The sequence below is a fragment of the Thunnus albacares genome, chromosome 22, assembly GCF_914725855.1.
Source record: "Thunnus albacares chromosome 22, fThuAlb1.1, whole genome shotgun sequence".
Classification (NCBI taxonomy): Eukaryota; Metazoa; Chordata; class Actinopteri; order Scombriformes; family Scombridae; genus Thunnus; species Thunnus albacares.
Genome location: NC_058127.1, coordinates 20,410,851 through 20,431,300, shown reverse-complemented (window position 1 = coordinate 20,431,300; position 20,450 = coordinate 20,410,851). Strand labels below are relative to the sequence as shown.

The following is a 20,450-nucleotide window of genomic DNA, read 5'->3' as shown; positions in this document are numbered from 1 at the left end:
TAAGATAATGAGCACTTGGGGCTGCTATTTTTGTTGTGTGTTTTTAATTTTTTTTTTTTTTCCTTAATTTGTTTTTCATTTTTGTTTCATTATCGCCATGTGAAGTGTGTGTATTATTTCTTTCTTAAGAAAAATATTGAATGTATTCCAAAAAAATGACAAGAAACCCGTGCTGATACCAGATTTTTTTTTTTTTTCCTCAGAAGATTTCAAAAATGGAAACAAAATACAAAAAAGCTTCAAAGAGTTTAGCGAGGTCTTTTTTTATTTACACAGCGGAGAAGATAAAAAAAAAAAAACTCGGGATGGATACAGTTGAACACACTGCCTCTACAATCCTGGTCGTACAAATAGTGACTAAGAATTAAAAGAAAGGACTCTTTCTATTCCATACTGGAGCTTTGGTTGTTTACAAACCACATGGATATCTGTGGGTGCAGTTTTTTGTTTGTTTTAATTTTTTTTTTTCTTTATTTTTTCCGTTCCCACATAAGACGGGTGGGGTTTGCAAGTGCGCTTCTGCCATATGGACATTGAGTGGTGTTGGTTTTTTTTGAGGAAGAGTGGCAGGCATCACAACAACATGGACAAGATCCTCTAACTGGACCTTTTTGTGTGGTCGTGGATCCTGAGACTTGATGATCAACCATGGAGCGAAGGCGGGAAAATCAAGGATTGGCTCTGTTTTGTGTAGAACGGAGTGCAGGGCTACATAACCCTAGAGGGAACTGAGAGGACAATATGAGTACACCTGGTTAGTGCGCTTGTCCTCACCTCAACCCTCATAAGCACTCACACCCTGCCCTCACCAACTCACCTATGCACTTTTGTTCATTCAAGCTGTGAGGTACCATTTTGGGGATGGGAGCACAATTACAACAGGAGGATTGCTACGACTTTGACAAAGTCACTGAAAAGATATTCCCAAACTGAAATAAGAGACTCGAGAAGCTCGTCTTCTCCAACCTCCTGTATATAACCATATTTTTGTATTACCTTTCTGAGTAGAAAGAAAATGGATGAAGGAAAATTCATGAGACATTGATTATATGGAGTGAATGTTCTTCAAGAAAACCAATCTTTTTGAATATAGTTTAAGATAGACTCGCGGTGCATTTCCCTTAGTTTGCCAGTAACCCTGAAACAATCGGGGATGGAAGGGAAAACCACATGGACATGGACTGAGGTGTTGGACATGCTACAGTGGCTCCAAGACTGAGTGATAGCTACTTATCAAAATGGATGTTGCAGTGGCTACAAATGTCCCCGCCAAGAGTGTTTGATCAACAGACAAAGTAAAAAAAAAAAAAAAGGCAGTAATGGGTTCGAAGAGCTGTTGGCAAGGACACTTCGTCTCCCAACCTGCTGCCTGCCTTGAGAGCTGTAGAGTCTTTGGCATTGGTAAGATATGCTTGCTGAAGTGCAATTTGGTCTCTTGTCAGCACACATGAGTGACTTTATTTGATCAATTTACTCCTGTTTAACCTTGTTTCAGTGCGGTGATCTTGTGCTTTTCTGTCTTCTCGCAGGAGTTTGGCTGTGCTTCATTTGCTGCCCTCTGCAAGGAGGATCTAATCTACAGCCAACCCATGAACCAGTTAACCCTAAACCTATCTTTTGAACTAAAACCCTAAGAAACTTTTCTGTCTTGACCTTGGACTGGGCAGGCCATTGGCATTATCAGTTGGACAGTTACCAGATGAAGTTACAGGTTCACCGACCATGGATCACATCTGCGTTTGGAAGTGTTAGGTTCGGGATTTGATCACGCACTCTCTGGCAAAGAAGAGGACGAGAGGCACGATCTGCTCAGATGTCGTCATCCACCTCAGCTTGAAACTCTCGGGTGGTCGCGTGGAGGTCTTCTAACCAGCAGGACAGAAGACCTGCCCCTCCTGCCCAGATGTCAGAGACAGAGAGCTGGTTTGGGTTTTGATGGACATGGCTGGATTAGATCTAAGCCACCACAAATCCCTGCAGCTGTGGAACTGGATGAACTGAAGACTTGTACAAAAAAAAAAAAAAGAAAAAAAAAGACTTTTGAGACATGACAGAACACGTACACTTAGCTACACGTCACATAGATTCAAGAGTCCAAAGGAGTTGCAGACACACTACATGCACACCTACAGCAAAAGCAACATACACTCATTTAAATTGGCTCTCCTCTGGAACCACGTCTGCACACATAACAGGGCTACATCGATATCACATCTCACAAATACAGTTACACACACACAAGCATCAATGCTCATCACTATAAACGCTGAGCTGTGTAAATAATGTAAAAGTTTGTGTTTTTGATTTTTCTCATAGTGGGTTTTGCTTTATTTCTCTGTTCAACATGCCTTAAATTGTATAGTTCAGTCCTGAACAGCTAACTGAAAATGTTCTTGAAACAATGATGAATTTAAGTTGGAAACAAGCGCGTTAAATATCTAAAATGAAAGAAAGAAAGGAGCTTTCTACAAGACTGTTTTCTGTTGACTAACAGAACTGTCTGTTCTGTAATAACCTGCTACATGTACATCTGATCACCGTGAAAGTTACTAGTTAGCTCCAGAATAGAGCAACAAGCTGTTCTCGATTATTATAATTTTGCTGGTGGTTTTTTGCCCTTTTGGTTTCATTTAAATGACGAGTGGATTTGTTCAGATTTCCTGTTTAGAATATTGCTGAAGGTGCAGGCTTAATAAAGGGCTGAAGTCTGTACTATCTGGAGCTGAGCTGAAGGGGTGCAATGAAAAAGAATTAGCTTGAAGCACAGACTTGTTGCTGTGTGACAAAAGAGCGCAGTAATATTGTTGGATATAGCAACAGATACCCTGATTTAGGCTAAAGTGTAGTAAGGTCTTCATCCTCAAATTGAGATATAAGCTGGGGCTTTTTTCATATATTTACACTCCGGGAGTTATATGTTATGACATCTACTAGGTACTTAAACAGTTTTGAGATGATGACTTGGGCCTGGATTAGAAGCATGATTGTTAGCGCAAGCTTGCATGACTTGTAATTTTTGTGGGTTTTGACACTAACTTGGCCTTTGTTCTGTTTGTGCACCGGGTAGTGCTGCCGATCATCTCTGATGGCACTGAGTAGATAAGGAATGGACCAGTCAGTTGTGTGAAAGCTGAAGGGAGATTCCATTTCACGAAAATTTGGAAAGTGTCTTGTGTATCTAATGGGATTTGAGAGATTAATGCTTTTAGTCAACCATTCATTTTTTGCGCTACACAAATCATCAATCAACCAATATGGAGTTTTTAATCCAAATAGCCTCTGATATTCATCGACTACCATCAGATTAGAATTGTAATAAACTTTGTGTGTTTTCATCAGCTGAGGTTGTGATGGATAGTTACCTGCCATAGCTAACTGTATTAACCAGAGTAGCCACATCCTCTAGTGTGTCATAACAGTTGAATTGATACTGAATTAATACTAAATGGTTACCAAGTTTAATGTTATCAGTTGCCAAAACAGAGTAATATACTTTAACCAATGAGTATGCTATGAAGTCTCTTATTTGTGAATGACTTTGAAAATACCTATGTTTGACATTTTTAAAAGCTGATATTGGGTGGTATTAGCTGTTGGTCAGTCAATCTGTCTTAAAAGAGTAAAACAGTTTGCAGTTTATTTTACTGCACTAAAAAGGGTTTTATGATTAGATAAACTGCAATATTGTGTTGTCAAAAAGCCCTGGGTGTTTGGTTGCAGCCTATGAAAAGATCCTGTGGTCTGTCTCTGAAAGTATGTAGTTGGTATTCTGATTCATAGTAGTTCCAACAATATTGGCCTACAAGATGAAAATGATACCCCAATCAGCTCAGCTCATTTGCTTAATAAGTCTTTGAATGTTGTTAAAAATAACAGCATACATGTAACGAAACCCTTATGGAGAAGAACAATTGAAAGATATGTAAATAGTTTTGCTTTGTTTGTTTGAAGAACAAAATAAATACTAAATAAATAGCATTTAGCAGTGACTGACTCAGTATTTCTCTGACTTAAATAATTCATGAAGTGTGTTTGCATGTGTGCACATGAGCTATCTGTGAGTGCATCTAAACCAAACCCTTGAGACGTCATCGGCGCAGATCTCGCGATAGTTGGGAAACACATGGCCGCCCTCGGTGTTTACAACTTCTCGTGATGAGCTGGTGAATTGAAACACGAAAGTCTCGGAAGCGAAAGGAACGTGGAGTATTCTTGTGTATTATTCATGCTCTCCGACTTTGCCACAACCGAGGTGAATAGTGTGTAAAGCCAAATTACGCACAGAACCTTTAAAGCCAGGTAGGTAGCATCAGCCTGCTAACATAAGCTAACGCAAGGCTGCTACTGCTGCCGCTGTAGTGATCGGACGGTTGAAGGAAACTAAAGCTTTCAAATTATATAAAATGGCAGCAGAGGCATGCATGCAATAAAACGTGTAAGGTTCTGTGATATGTACCTCTCAAGCTTTAACTTAGCAAAATTAGTGGTCGGCACGTCAACGACTAGCCACAGGTGTCTGTGGGGTGTTTGCACGACCAGTATATGTATACCTCTAAACAGCATTGTATTGCATTGTTTTCACACTGCAGCTGTGTTTTCCCCCATCTGATATTCTTGGTTTATCTCACCTGCTCTGTCCCCTTTGTGTTCATCTTTGCCCGCCCCAGGCTAGTTGGTGCTGTGATGTCCTCGTCCCCCAGCAGACTCAAACACCCACACTGCAGGAAGAAGCACTATCCTAGTAGCACCTACCTCACCCACGTCTGACAGCAAACCCACAGAAACACACAAGGCACCTGGACGCCAGGTAGAGGACTTGACAGGACAGCTTGAGAAACAAAGATATGTCTGATTCGGCTGGAAATGGTGAAAGTGGAGGTGTGGCAGGCGCAGGGCAGGACTCAGAAGCAGACAATGAGCCCCCTCAACAGGCGCCACCTTTACCTGAAGACGACAGCTTAGAGGAAAGGGACACTTTGGAGGAAGAAGCCCCAAAGTCTGCGAAGCGGCCCAGGCTGAGCGAGGAGGACCAGGGGCTGGAGCAGGTTGCTAAGCTCGTGGAGATGCATGGAGGAACACCAGCACAAAGTAAAGTTTCTGTTCTCATGCTATAAAATAGCCTACAAAAAAAGTGGAAAATGTGTTAAACTAAAGAGCGTATATGTCTGTCAGAGATTATAATTCAGGATTTGCTTGAAGACTAATTTATTTTTTTCTGTCTATTACCTGCACAAATTTCCACCTTGTTCCTGGGGAAAGGAGCACCCCTACAATCTGAAGAGGGTGGTCGAGGGGCGCAGGAGGTGACTGCGAGCGAGGAAGGTGAGGAGGAATGCCGTCAGAACGGAGACGGAGGTCATGATGCCTCTTTAGGGGAAGGAGAGACGAAACCAGAGGAGGAGCACAACGGTAACGGATCTGCAGACAGCCCCAGTGAAGAACAGCAGTAAGTGGAGGAAGGAGTCCGGTTTATTTTTAACTAGTGTTCACGTTACTAGGGGCAAATCTAGTATCCAGTAGACGGACCATCAAGTGAGCTATTTCAAGCAGGGTTTTGCGGGGTGTGGTGGTGTTATGTAAGGATCGGGAAGATGTGTCAAACACATGTTTGTGAAATAGAGAGAGAAAGAAGTTTTTGTGCAGGCACTGCAGAACAAGAGGTGCTGGCAACTACAGGATGCCTGTATAGTCTGAAACGCAGCGCTAATGCCAGTGTTCCTCCATCGTAAAAACTTTGTGATTTATTTTTGTGACTTTAAATTGAATGTGTGCTACTGGTGAATCATCTGAAAAGAACATTCCTGCTATTTATAGCAGTTTGTTCTTATGTTTACCACTTAAGTGACAGCTTCTATTCACCAGCACTACCAAAGAACTTAAATTGATAAGAAGCTGATTGGTCGGTCCATTGCAACATCAGCAAACAGCAGCAGAGCTACGCCTCCGCCATTTTGGACTGAAGACAACTACTGTATTATCAAAGACCTTAATGACGCCTTTAAAGTGCTGTACCAAAATGGCCTGTGTTGAACAATGAAAAAATATTATAATATGCATACTATTATAACTATTTACAGACTTACTTATTTATTTATTAAATTTATGAAAGAATCAGAACAAAAATTCATTCAGAATTTCATTATGAAACAAAAAAAACTTTCAAATCATGGGGTCAGATTTACAAAGAGAAAGAAAGACATGACATAATATAACAAAATAAAACTTTTTGTCCTGCTTCCCAGAGGAGCAAAAAGTGAGCAATGGACAAAAATGGAAACTAGAAAAATTCAGCACTCTTGGGATTTTGAGAAACCAGGCAATCTCAAACTTTTTCATGTCAAGGACCTCCGAAATAGATGCACCATAGACCACAGAGCCATGTTTGAGAGGATTTTGCTCGACAGAATCCCCTCTCACAAGATCCGTTCCCTGGAAGTTAGTGTAATAAAAGTGAAATTAATCTGTTGGTGCTTTTGCTGGGAACCCCCTGCTGCCCTCGTGAGGACCTCTGGTGGTCTTTGGATCCCAGTTTGGGAACTTCTAAACAACTCGATAACCACATTACCAAGTGGATAAAATTAGGGATGTCACAAGAATCAATACATAGATACCAAATCAATACCAGCATTTTTAGATATCAGTAGTATCAAAGCCTCACTCTATAACTCAGTGTTATTATTCTAATATAGTCAGAGTGTTTGTTTAAATGCTGAAACACTTAAAGTTTCAGTCAAACTTACAAGTTGAGAGCACATCATCACACAGCTGTATTAGTTGTTACAGCGTCATATTTCACTTCCTCTGATTTGAAATGACTGTTTTTCAGGCTGCTTTGCTTTCTATTTGAAGGCTGCAGGTCAATATTTAATTTGTAACTCTTATTCTAATGCAGCCTGTATGCTTAAATCACGAAACACACAAAGCTTCTGTTCAATTGTTGATGTTAAAAGTAGTGTAAAAAAGGTTTTAAATAAAGGAGTGTGTCCTGAATGGGATTTCTGGTTTTGCCACTGTATCAAATCAGGTATTGAGAGTCATGGTACTTTAGTGGTAATTTTAGTATGGAGACATCACTACTTATCACTACTTTATTTTGAGAAATTTTCTATTGTGCTTCTGATTGGGCTGTCACCAATTCTGGGTGCTTGAAGATGTGATGAATTTGAATGAACGTGATGACATTTTCAGTCCAAAATGGCGGCAGCACTACCGCAGCACCATCTAGCGGCGGTTGTCAAAAAAAGCACCAGAGTTTCATCTCCTGTGCTTCTGTACTCTCTGCTCTCCAGCACACACTCAAGTGACCAAAGCAAGCAATGATTGTTGAATACAATGACGCCTATCAAACTTACATATATTACGGTTCTAGATTATTTTTTATTTAACATTAAAATGTTGTGTAAGTGTCTCCCACCTGGCAAACAGTAAACTTAGCAGACTATCTACTGATACTGCTGTTATGGTTATTATTATTAATATTATTATTATTATTGTTATTATTATTATTATTGGTTATATTAACATTAATGTGTTATAAATGAGAAAATGTTGGAAAGGATGATTTTTAATCTGTTGTGGTCCTTCAAACAAGTAAAACAGCCTATTTCCTCTTCATACTGCAGCCAAATCTCAGCAGGAAACGTGAGGAAGGGTGTGATCAAGTTAAATAAGTCTCAGTCATAATTCAAATGTTGTGATAACTGCGCAGTCACAGCAATTTGAGCCTGTATAATTGCCCCGTGAGTGTTATTGTTTGGCTCCGAGCGTTACATGTCGCTCCGCTTCCTCCGCGCGTTTTTTTTTTTTTACGACAGCACTCATGTTGAAGTGGGGCAGCGAAAATCAGCGCAGCATTAACTGATTAAACATTTAACACTGTCAATAAATGTAATGGAAAAAATGCGGACAAGATGACACAGGATGAAGAACAATGGAATTAACCTGCGGATGTGTGAAATGTGATTAAAAATCCACTCAGTGAAACAGAGTTTTAACTGAGCGGCTCAGCACGCAGCGAAATGTTCAGATTCACCATAAATTTCCTGTTGAGCTTTGTGCAAGGTGACACCGTGGTTCATATACAGGAAGAGTTGCGTCTGAGGTCAGGAAACTCACCTTAATGAAACAACATTGGTAATTCTGTCTTTAGTTTAATGTATGTTTGTCCATTCTCTCATTTGAACTCATTAACTGAAGACTTCTCTATATCTTGTCCTCCAGCCTTGGCTTAGATTTCACTCAGAACCCCCAGATGCTGACTGGTTCATGGACTGAATACTCCAACTTCCCAGAGAATTACCTCAAAGGCTGCAAATGGTAATTTCCTATAAAAATAACATGACACAATAAACTATGCGGATGAGGTTTTAAAGGTGCTAAGTATAAAACTTTCACACAGTTATCGAGTTTGTGAGTCATTAGTACCATAAAGAAACAAGACTATTACATTTGCACATGTGCCCAGGGGCAGATATCAAGGACGGATATCAATGTTCTGCATTACAGGGAGAAAATTATATTCTGTCAGCGCAAATGAAGCCAAAGGAAAATTACCTCCACTGTGTGTGTCTCCCTCAGGCCATAGTGGGAACACTAGTGCTGACAGTACATTTGCTATAAGAGAGGATACTAGTAACAATCTTAATCTCATTGTCAAGATAAATCAATATGTCAGGCCATTACAGTAATTATATGAATAGCAAACTTTCCATGTACTAAAGATGCTTACATAAAACTAACCTGACTGCATGTTTTTCTCAGTTCACTGCTGTTTATTCACCATTTTCCTCCCATCTCCCCTCCTTCGCTGACCTAGGGCCCCCGACGGTTCCTGTATCCTGACTAACAGTGCAGATAACGTGCTTCGTGTGTACAACCTCCCTCCTGAGATTTACAGCTACAACTGGGATTCGATCCCTGAGATGGTGAGTATGAAATAGACTCCCAAAATCTTGATAGTAGTGGATGAAGACGTAGCTGGCTAAGAGGCTGCTGGAAACATACAGAAAAAACCTTAAATCTCAAAGCAAGATAGCTGAGATTACAGTAGATGTCAGTCTTGAGTCTTGCTTTGTAGTTAGAGAAATCCTCAATATATTTGTATGCAAGGTACAAGTAGGAGTTTCTCTAGTGCCCCCATCAGGCCAAAATCCAGGTCACTTATTCACCATCATGTTCTGTAAGACGAGTCCAGCAAAGGAAGTCTGTTCTGTTTAATTCTATAAAACACCATCACAGACTCATCTGTTGCTGCTGCTGCAAAGTCTTAACTAGATGTGAAATAGAACATAAATGGATATTCAATTAATACTACTACTAATAATAATAATAATAAACACATTACAAAAACTTAGATATTTAGAGTTAAGGAATAACATTTAGGTTTTATAGGTGATGAAGTATAAAGAGTAAGAAGTCATCCAGTTTTTGACTGCTGAGGAGACAAACTTTTAGGTTTTCACTCTGTGTGCAATCATTAGCCTGTTGTGAAGTTGTCTGCATGTCAGTGAAAGTGGGTTTCCATAGCAATGTACAATTTCACCAAGAGACTATATTACAAATTCATTTAATGCTTGAATATTTTATTCAATAATGTAATGATGAATATGCAAATAGTTTTTTATTTCAAAAGTTGTTGGATACAAGCTGTTCTTGTGTATGTGCACCGGATTTTTTGAAGTTTCCACATTACACTTGTGTAAGTTGCACATTGGCTCCAGATTTAAGGTGAGCACAGAAACTTTCTGCCTTCAGCAGAGGAATCTGAAAACAGTCTCATAGTGTTAGTGTCACTTTGTAACTCTGCACATCATTTGGCACAGTGAAGCTCAAACATCCAAGTGAAGTAACTATGAGTAAAACTCATTTTTGAGTGCAGGAGGGACTTAAAATTTTGAAATAAAAGAAGATTTTTTTTTTTTTTTTAAAAAGTCCTCCATCACTCTCCCTCCTCCGTGAAAAGCCTCCAGTCTCAGTTTGTGGTGCAGGTTGCAGGCTATCATGAGCTAGCACCACTTTATGAATTACACACTCTAGCCGACAGACTGTGAGTCACTTGAGTCCGTCCAAATGAACCCAGCGAGAGGCACTGGTCATCTCATTTCCAACATTTTGGTTTGGATCCTGTCGTTTCAGGCTGTGACACTGTTGGTATCAAAAATAGCTTGATTCTGCTACTTCAAGAAGCTTAATTATCACCATGAGCTTTGTGTTACAGCCACTACTGCTGCTACTGCAGTGGCCGACCATGTCGATAAGCAAACCAGCAGGCTGAACTACAATAATTAACTTCCCGTTGTTTTCACAACACTTGCATGCACCTGTCCCTTTCACCCCGTGCAGTATCTTTGCTTCATGTCTCTCCCGCACCCTCCTGGGGAAGCATGCCTCACATTTTAAAAACCTCCGCTTTAATGATGCAGAAAATCCTGTGTTCTCCATTACTGCTGACATTCCTACTCCATAACTTTGATTAGTCCTACCTTATTTTATGTCAAAGTTGATGGGTTTCAGTGCTTCAATCATGTACATGAGATATTATCTATTATTAAAGAACCATCTCCAGACATTAAGACGTATAAAGATACTCTGCTGGGAACAACAGTGTGTGTCTGATATGGTTTTTATGCAAAAAAAAAAAAAAAGTATAATTAGCACTTTAAAATCCTTATAATGACTACTCCTTCTCCCTCATTAAAAGTTCCAGAATCTATGAATATGCAAATACATTCATGGTGTCACGCAGCAGTGCAGCAGCTTCTCTGGCTCCTGGTTATGGTGTACAGAGTGTTAGGGACTCTTCTCTTAACGTGAGTAAATGTGCAGATAACCTGACTAGTTCAACCAGGCCAAGAGGATACAGCCCAACTGAACTTCTGAACATTATTATCAACTCGCCCGCCTCACTCCTGCCAAAGTTTAGAGAGGCGCTCAGCAGACTGCATCTCCTGAGGAAAACCATGCCCTGCAGCAGCGGGCTGGCATAGCAGACTACAACAGCTCAGAGGCACGGAAGCAGAAGAGGGGTTAGCGGGCCAGTCTGTTACCCAAGCTAAAAGCAACACGACCAGGCCAGCCATTCCATCACTCTGTCTGGCCAGCGTTCACTCACTAGAGAACAAAATAGATCTGATCCAACTGAGACCGAGCGTTCATCGAGAGATGAGGAACTATTGTTTTTTCTCCTGATGGAAACTTGGCTGAACAACAATACGCCAGACTCGACTTTTCAACTTGACGGGTTGTTACTCGTCCGTGTAGACCAAAATCAGCAGTCAGGGAAAACCCGAGGAGGTCGCTTCTGCATATAATTATCTTTTAATTATAAATGATTGGTTCCTTAGATTTGTGATGTGGGAAATCCTGAGACTGTCCAGTTTCAAAGCGGAAATGCTCAGCCATGGCATTAACTGCTTATATGCTCCTAATATGTCTCGTAGCATATGAAAAATACCACATGGACATATTAAAAAGGTTTAAAACTTGAGGGAGTCTTTCAAACAAATACTCTATCAGTTGAGAGTTACTTTAGATTATATTAAGGTTATATTAAAGACATTGTTACTATAAAATGTAAACATTTTTGATAAGACTCATGCTATGTCATTGAGCTTGAATTCTGCATGTATTTTGTGTAACTGAGACGCGTATTTTAATCAATTTAAGACAACTGCTCAAGTCAATGTATGACTGCAGATTCAGCTGATAAAATGAAATAAAACGGGCATTCTGTCATCAGGTTTGGGAAAATATCAAGTGGCGAGCTAAATCTTTTAATTGTATTACATGCTGGTAGATTGGGATCACTGAGCAAAAATAATTGAAATATAATCCATTTTCCTCCATAACAGAGATCTCACAGTCTTTGTGAAAAAGGTAGAAAATTAAGCCGTGATTGCTCTATTCCTCTCATGGTGCCAAAGGCTTCTGATATTGAATTTTACTATGAGGGAAAAGCCATGCGATATTGTCATTTATCCATCTAGTAGTCCAGTATTCTGCACCAGTCAACCCCTAAAACATTTTTACTTTCTTCAGTCTTTGCATGCCTCACTCTGTCCTTTCCCCTCTTTTCCTCTAATGCAGAGTCCAGCGCTGAGGATGGCAGAGGGAGACACCATCTACGACTACTGCTGGTACCCCAAGATGAACTCTCTGGACCCGGACACATGCTTGTGAGTTGAAACTAATCTTTGCCAGACTGTTTCATGAGCCTCCGCTCTTAGCAGCTGGATAGAGGAGACATTTAAAGTTCACTCTGAAGGTCAACCTGCCAGATGGCGAAAGATGTATGCACAAAAAAAGGTACTATTTTGTTTACTGAGGCTGGTGTCAGCAAGTGATTGGTGTTTTTTAATCTAGATCTCAAATGGTCAGAGTGGGATACTGTGTTTATTTGACTTAAGATCTGTGTGCTTGGGTATGTGTAATAGACTATCCGAATATAGAAGATGTTGTTGTATGCTTCTGACTCATTCTTTGATCCCAGTGGTATTTGCACTCGTTGTGGGAGCCGGCTGCCAGCGTGGAGAGAAGCTGTAAAAGCTTTCTGATGTCTCTCATTATGAGTGAAGAGTTGGCCTTCGTCCTGTCTGCCTCTGCCTCCATCGCAATGCGCTCGGCTGTTTGAGGCCCACGGTGCTTTTCAGCACGATTCAGCCCACTAACAGCACTCCCGAATCCAGACAACACCTTAAGGGCCTCGTGATTCCCTGACTTGGGGCTTGTCTTTTCATCTCTTTCTCCTGTTTTTGCCGTGTGTATGTGTGTGTGTGTGTGCGTGCAGGTGCGCGCTCTCGCAGGCTTTTATATCGCGGCGATTATGACATCACTGTGTGTTTATGCGTGTGCTCTGAAGCAGAGCCAACATCAGTAACTCCCCGCTGTCACTATGGAGAACGCCAATCATCTGTGGCAAGAGAGGTAGGGCAGTGCTAACGAGCTTAGGCCAAGTTGCCAACAGTGTGCGCTGTGTATTCCCCCCCTCCACACACACACACACACACACACACACTCGCGCAACTCCCATCATCCTCCAGTTACAGCCTCCACCCTCCGACAGATCCCTCTGATCAAGGCCCAGCGTTGGCACCGCTCCACCCCGACACCACACAGCCTTCACTAACAGGAGGGGGTGTGGGGGTCAGGGGCTCGACGTCCAGAGACGAGAGTTGTGTAGTTGTGTAAACAGCGCGACGTTTAACAAACGGCTCATGTGGACAATGAACCACTCGAGATGTCCTGTGTGTATCTGCCAAAGCCGCGCAAAGACCTGTCCGTCACGAGGATGAGGATGCCAGTAGGAGCCGACAGCAGACGCTCTTCATCTTCTCTCAGATCACTGCCACATATCAGAGAGGAGCTCCTGCGGGGGCACAGCGAGGTGGTTGGACAAGCTCTCAGTACAACGTTAAGGGCTGAGACAGCAGATAAAAGGTTATGGTTGTGATTATTGAACGCAGCTACATTAAACCTGTTTTTCTAGTGCCTTCCCTGCCTCCCTCCTCTCTCTTTCTCTCGATCTTTTCACATCTCCCATTTTGTTTCTCATTCCTCCCCCTGCGCTCCTTGAACTCTCCGTCTGCCAAAAGCTGTGTGTTGTTGATGCCCCTCCTGTAGAGAGGGAATAAGGGCCCCTGTTATGGCTTGGTTAAGTTGCACTGAGTTCTAGGCATTGCTCCAAGCTAGCAGCAGTCTAGCATTATAATTGGGCATTTCCCTGCTCTGGAATAAAGCTGCGGCTCAGAGGGGCCATAACAGAACACGGCAGCAGCGGTAGGGGCTAATTTCCTTTGTCTAATTGAGCTGCAGTGATGTTTCGGCATTTGTTCAGCGCCCAATAATTAGAGTTAAAAAGGCATGGCTCAGTCTTTGGCCCTGATTTGAATCAATAAGAATGCGCTGTGGTCTTGTCTCCATAATGAGGCATAGCACAATGCAGTCTATTTGTTTTGATGCATTGATACATTCAGGTGGATGTGGTGCAGTAGAGGTTAGCAACAAGAAAATGAATCAAACACGAAGGTCATACATAATGTATTTTTTTTTTAGGAGAGTCTCAGCAGCATATCTGGGGATCTGTTTTGTTCCCCTCTGAGATGCAGATAGAACTCTGCTTTATTCCACTAGTTCTTTTGTTTTACTTTATGGACAAATACAGATTGGCACGTTATGTTCCTTTACCGCACACCAAATATGTTCTCGTGTTGAAGCTCTAAAATGAGTAATTTGTTAATTGCTAGCTGGAAAGAATTATCCCTCAGGGACAAAAATGATTGACTCCATCAAATATTCTAATTTGCACCGTTCACTCTCTAATCCCTGTTGTCTCTTAGTCTTTTTCCCATGAGTGTTAATAACTCACTCTCTTCCCCTCTTCGCCGTTCTCTTTTTTTTTTTTTTTTTTTTTTTATCTGGCCTCTTCCGCAGTCTGGCCAGCAGTAGCCGTGACAACCCAGTCCACGTGTGGGATGCATTTTACGGGGAGGTGCGAGCCAGTTTCCGGCCCTACAATCACCTGGACGAGCTGACCACAGCCCACTCCCTCTGCTTCTCCCCCGACGGCACGCAGCTCTACTGCGGCTTCGACAAAACTGTCAGGGTCTTTTACACTGAGCGTCCCGGAAGAGACTGTGAGGAGCGACCCACCGTAGGTCAGCCATCAGCTGCTCTCTGAAAGAGTTTCAGATTAAAACTAATGGAGGTTTTCCATGTTTTAGGTCATTATCTATAAACCATGTATAATTTAAGGATGTAAGCTTCAATCTGTGTTGATCATGTCTAAAAATCTAAGCAAACACATTTTTATGTTCTCAAATTATTGCAGTTGATTGATATTTTAAAATACTGATAATTACTATATAATCATTATTTGTCATAAGTAGTATTACTGGTTCCAGTGAGTGATGTAACATGTGTAACTTGGAGCGGTGAGTATTCAGAAAAGTCTTCTTGTTTTTCAAGGACATTCCAAACTCAGAGAGTGATTCACAAAAAAAAAAAAGCCATTGCATTCACAAGCTATGTTCTCAGAAAATCAAATCCACAAGACAGGGACATTGTGAAAAGGATAATGAAGTTAAAGTCGGTTGTCCCTTGTATTCAGAAAGTTGCGGTTTGACAGCTGGCTGTCACAGGCTGAAGTCTCCTTGAACAAACCAACAAGGAGAGCTTTTATTTCGTACTTCTGACAAAAAAAACAAAAGGCGATTAAATGTTTACTGTGATGAATTCCCTATCTCTGTCATACCAAACAACTTCCAGTCCGCTGGCAGTTGATTCCTTTTTCACTCAACTCAAAAACAGGACTAGTGTCTCCTCTAGTTAATGCACCGATGTATTCTAAACTATCAAAATCGTCCTTAATGATGTCAACAAATAGATTTTTATCTTTCAACTTTTTGATTTCCTTTTAAACTATTCATAAAGTAGCAAAGTAGCCAGATGAGCAGGATGGGTGGCAACAAATGAACAAACTTGGTTACAACAGCAAAATTAGTGACTCAGTTTTGGGTTTTTTGTTGTTTTTTTTTCTAAGATGAACAAGTAAGCTTCAGCCGTGCTGCACTGTCAACACAGCATCCTGCTCTGGCATATCAGTGCTGCCTATGAAATGTATACTTAATCACAAAAACAGGTTATGTGATACATGTGAGGACTGTGCCAAACCCTTGCTTCTGCTGTTGTGCCAAAAACGTGCTAAAAGCCTCTTTTTCAAGAGTGAGAAAGAGCATGATCCGGAAAGGGATAAAAGCTAAAAAGGAAACAGATGATCCAATTGTGAGTTTGTATGTGGATTGTTGAAAAAATATGTTCCTTTTAGAGATGTAATCAGGAACGCAGCAGCTGCCAAAAAGTTAACTTTGAGTAGAAATGATTAGGAGTTGTGTATTGTGAACCTTTTTAAAAGGCTGTTAGCCCTGCCAAATGCCACTCTCTCGTCTTTGCTGCAGTGAAGAAGCAGGGCCAAAGTGGCATCATCTCCTGCTTTGGCTTCAGCCCTTGCCAGTCTGTTTACGCCTGTGGCTCTTACTCCCGCTGCGCTGGCCTCTACTCCTGCCAAGACGGCACCCCGCTGGCTCTGCTGCCGACCCTCCACCACGGAGGCCTCACCCATCTGCTCTTCTCCCCTGACGGCAACTACCTGTACACCGGCGGGCGCAAGGTGAACGCATGAACACACAAACACACACGCGCACACACTCGTATACAGCAGAGTGCATGCAGAGAGGAGACCTGAGGGTAACAATGCTTCATTTGAATGATCACACAAATCATCATTGGCTTTGTGTGTTTAGCAAGTATCGGATGACTTTGCTCTTCTTGTATTGCAAAATCGGGTTACACAAGCATTATCAAAGCTTTCGGGTGAGAGCTTAATACGCTCCTAAGAGCTTAATAAGTTCCTGTCTTGATGGTATGAGTCAGCATGTAATGAATCTGATTAGGCATAAAGGCGAAACTCTTCAAATTGAGTAAAGGCAAAAGTGAAATTCCAAGGATTCACTGTTTCACAAGCATGCTGCAGAGGTTTGAGGTCACAGGGGTTGAACATGCACATTTTCTTGTTTTCAGAAGTATTAAATGGATTATCAGTTTACTGATAGTCATTGACTGATACTAATATATGGTAATATATATGCTGATAAGGAGAGGGGAGGCAGCACAATAATTCCAGTGTGAATGACCCTCAGTGTCTGGAAGTCTTCCCCCTACTTTCATTTCACAATTTGTCCAGCATGTTCTTTTGACAAATGGCAGCACAGCGATCCCAAAACCATCCACCCCTTGTGTTATTCAATGTCCTCCATTCATCCCTGTTACCTTCTGTCACCCTGTTCAGATTAAATATACACTCTGGTCTCTATAAAGTCACTGTGTAGCATGCACGTCACACTGCCAGTTAATGAATCTACAGTTTAGCAACAAGGTCAAGAGTACAGACGGACTGTACACTGCTGGTCTACGTTAACACAAGTCAACATGAGCAAAACAAGTGGTGGATCTGAGGGTACATTTTAGATTTAGTGTTGGAAATAATCATCAATAAAAAATGCTTGTATGAGTGCATCCTCACTTTCCAAGGGGTTTGTAGTTTTACTTCACTTTTTAGCATTTTATAGATTTTCAGTCTTGCTTAATGTATTATTTAGTTTAGTTTTAGAAAAATTTGAGGGTGGTATTTATCAAGAGGTTGAGAATGTGTGTTTTATGTTTGCAAAAACTAGCCAAAACATTTGTTTCCTGCATGTATACAAGTTATCTTTTATGCTAATGTATGTTAAGTTTAATTACTAATTCTTGCACACAAGTTATCAGTTCAAATAAATGAATTACTCATTTGTTTTCACAAATAACAAATAGAAAAATCTCTGATACCTGCTCAACTCTGAAGCTTCTTTGAATTTTGTGTGTGTGTGTGTGTGTGTGTAGGATCCGGAGATCCTGTGCTGGGACCTAAGGGAGCCCAGCAAGGTTGTGTTTTCACTCAAGAGGAACGTTGCAACTAACCAGCGCATCTACTTTGACCTAGACTTGTAAGTTTAACTCAACCATCCAGAACTCTATTCAGTGATGTGTGTGTGAGCTGTGATACTGCCCTCAAGGCCACACAGTGTTCAGTGGGAGCATGTGAGTGTCACTCATTCAGTTTTTTTTTTTGTTTGTTTATTTGGGGTCATCATGGGTTTCCTCATGCCTCCATCGTTGGCACTTGCATTTTAATTTATTGTCCGCTGATGTTTGTTTGTTTGTTTGCAGGTCAGGCAGGTACCTGCTGAGCGGGGACACAGAGGGAGTGGTGTCAGTATGGGACACCCAGACTGCTCCTCCAGACGGTAACGAGGAGCTACTGCAACCTCAGCTCAGGTTCCAGGCCCATTGGGACTGCACCAACGGCATCAGGTATTCAAAAATCTAAGCTAACACATTAGTGTTGGCTAAGGTCACATCAATGAGCAATGTAGCAGATTTTCAGTTTTTGCGTTAATTAGTAAGACAGATCAAATATCAGATCCACAAAATGTATCTAATAAAATTTACAAATGGTGATGAAGCGTTGATGATGGAGAAAGATCAAATATGACATGTGTACAAACAAATCACATCCAGCAGCAACTGTAGATGGGGAGAAAATCATCAAATTTACGAGCTTCCTGTTCACTGACCGTGTTGCTGTTTTCCTGCCTGGTCGTCCTGCTGTGATGTGCTGTTTTGGTTCTCCCAAACCATAGGACATACAAACAAATCATCCAACATTTTCTAGATAAAAGAAGCTTCCAATTTCAGAGTTGTAATATAGCAAAACATATCACTGCTTTGTGAGAAGAGAGAACAATAACTGAAAACCTCGGCATGCAGTTATGAAAAATCCAGCAGACGGCTGTTGCTAAGTAGCCGTTCATGTAATCTAATGTCAATGTGACTGGGCTGTCAAATGAATCATGTTTATTATATTATTTTTATTATGAAATGCACTTTAAGAGTAACTTAGCAGTGCAAAATACTGCGAAATACAGAAATTTCAGTCAGCCTAGAATCTTTACAAAAACACATATTTAATCTTTTGCCTTTATCACATCATTGTTTTTTTTTTCCTGTTCCTTCTGTTTTCCGTCTCTCCTTCCTGTTCCTCCATCCGTCTCTCCTCCAGTATTCACCCCTTCATGCCATTGTTGGCCACGTCCAGCGGGCAGCGCCAGTTCCCGTGGCCCAGCGATAGCGACGGCGACTCCGCCTCCGACAGCGAAGGAGGTGAAGCCGTGATGTCGCAGCAGGGGAGCCGACAAGACAACACCATGAGGCTGTGGTGGGCCGGACCGCTGGGCCCTGCCTCAGAGGGGAACCAGGAGGAGAATACAGCTGCGGCGGAGGCCTGAAGCCCTGCTGACAAAATGAATTAAATTGAGTTACACCTTCCATGTGACATTTATTTCAGGAATGTTTGGTGTGGAGAAATCTGATTATGGGTCAGTTAGATTCAGTTTAACATCAGCAACATGAAGTCTTGAGGTGGAGAAGCATTTCTGGATCATTTTTAAACAGCAACGCATATGCAGTCCAAATAAATTTGAGTTTAAACACCATATATCACCTGCAATTATCTACAAAACAGGCCTTCAGGGCTCTGCACATGAGGAGTCATGTCAATTTGGTATATAACAATTGTATCTCTCTATATGCCAAAACTGTTGTCATTGCTAAAAGCAGGGAGTCCCACCTTACTCAGGTTGAGACAAGAAGTAAGTTGCATAAGGAGTGCATTGGGGCCCAACCTTTCTCAATTCTGTTAATTTGTTTTGGGAGGAAAATATTTTTTTATGTAATCCAGTCAAGATCAAATATAATTAATCTTTTAAGGAAATTTTGTTTTAATTTAATTTAGCGGAAGATCTACAAAATCTAAAGCCTTGACTGCGGTGTGAGGCAAGATCCATTGTCCTGACTGCACCTCCGATCTGAGTCGTATCTGTTGGAGTGTTTGTTTACGTGTGTGTGGCTGTAATGCTGCCCCGGAGATCCCTAACTGCTATAGTTACAGTAAGTGCCATTTGTTCTTGAGCTTTGCTTTTGTAAACTGATGGGATCTCCTGTTTTTACCTTCTTTTTTAAACTATTGGAAGCACCAAGTCATTGTGTCGCTCTGTGCATACCCACAAAATGTATATTTTTGTAAAGCCATGATGATCATTCTAATTTTCGAATGTATTCTCTATAAGCAGCTAGTTTAATTACTGTAACCTCATAACAATGTGAAAGTTTAATTAGTGGAAGCACCTGGGAAACGAGTGATCTTTCTCTTATTTTTTCTACAACTGACGGTCAGATGACATTTGTATCTTGTGTGAGTGGTGATGTGGCTGCACAAAACGCATTGTATTTGTATAATTGCATTAATAATGTATTGCGGTGATTTGCTCAATGCTTATGTTGCCATTAGTGGGGTGTGCTTTGCTGTAGGGTTTCTTTGCAGGTTCAGGATCTGATCAGAACACGCTCCAACCAAAGCCTTGTATCTTTAGACACTGAGGAGTCTGTCAATTTAAGAAGCCTCTGCTGATTCAGGTGTCACAAATTTGTTGCCAAGCAATAGTAGCTATGCTTTTGTAGCTATTATTACACCGTACTACACAACTTTATGCTCTACCAGGAAGCATTAGGAACCATGTAGGCCTTGATGATGTCACACAAGTCTCTAGATAGTGTCTACAACAGGTGGTTTTGTGGTGGTTTTATTCAAGCTGGAGTGAATTAAAAGCATATCTCTTCACAAGATTCACGGCCTCATTTTTGTCCTTTCTGTTCAAGGCAGTTCAGAGACGAATGCCCTGTAATAAATCCTCAATGAATGCAAGATGTTACACTCGAGTCAAGAGGCAGCTCTTAAAAGCTAAAGGGACTATTGGCTTTCGCTTATGAGATGGAAACTATTCATAGCTTTCACCTTTCCCACA

General features: G+C 41.2%; 1 protein-coding gene across 2 annotated transcripts; it reads left to right on the top strand.

The window, feature by feature from the left end:
- The first annotated feature begins 4,091 nt into the window (after positions 1 to 4,091).
- Positions 4,092 to 20,271, top strand: wrap53 (WD repeat containing, antisense to TP53). Of its 2 annotated transcripts, none has more exons than XM_044341579.1 (11): positions 4,092 to 4,252; positions 4,668 to 5,088; positions 5,260 to 5,446; positions 8,221 to 8,316; positions 8,816 to 8,924; positions 12,085 to 12,173; positions 14,428 to 14,651; positions 15,951 to 16,162; positions 17,431 to 17,534; positions 17,758 to 17,901; positions 18,650 to 20,271. In XM_044341579.1, the coding sequence occupies exons 2-11, from the start codon at positions 4,845 to 4,847 to the stop codon at positions 18,873 to 18,875; spliced, it is 1,635 nt and encodes a 544-aa protein (XP_044197514.1). In that variant the 5' UTR covers positions 4,092 to 4,252; positions 4,668 to 4,844; the 3' UTR covers positions 18,876 to 20,271. The 2 variants fall into 2 exon arrangements, with proteins under 2 accessions (XP_044197514.1, XP_044197513.1); XM_044341578.1 differs by having other exon boundaries at positions 4,093 to 4,299.
- Positions 20,272 to 20,450: the final 179 nt, after the last annotated feature.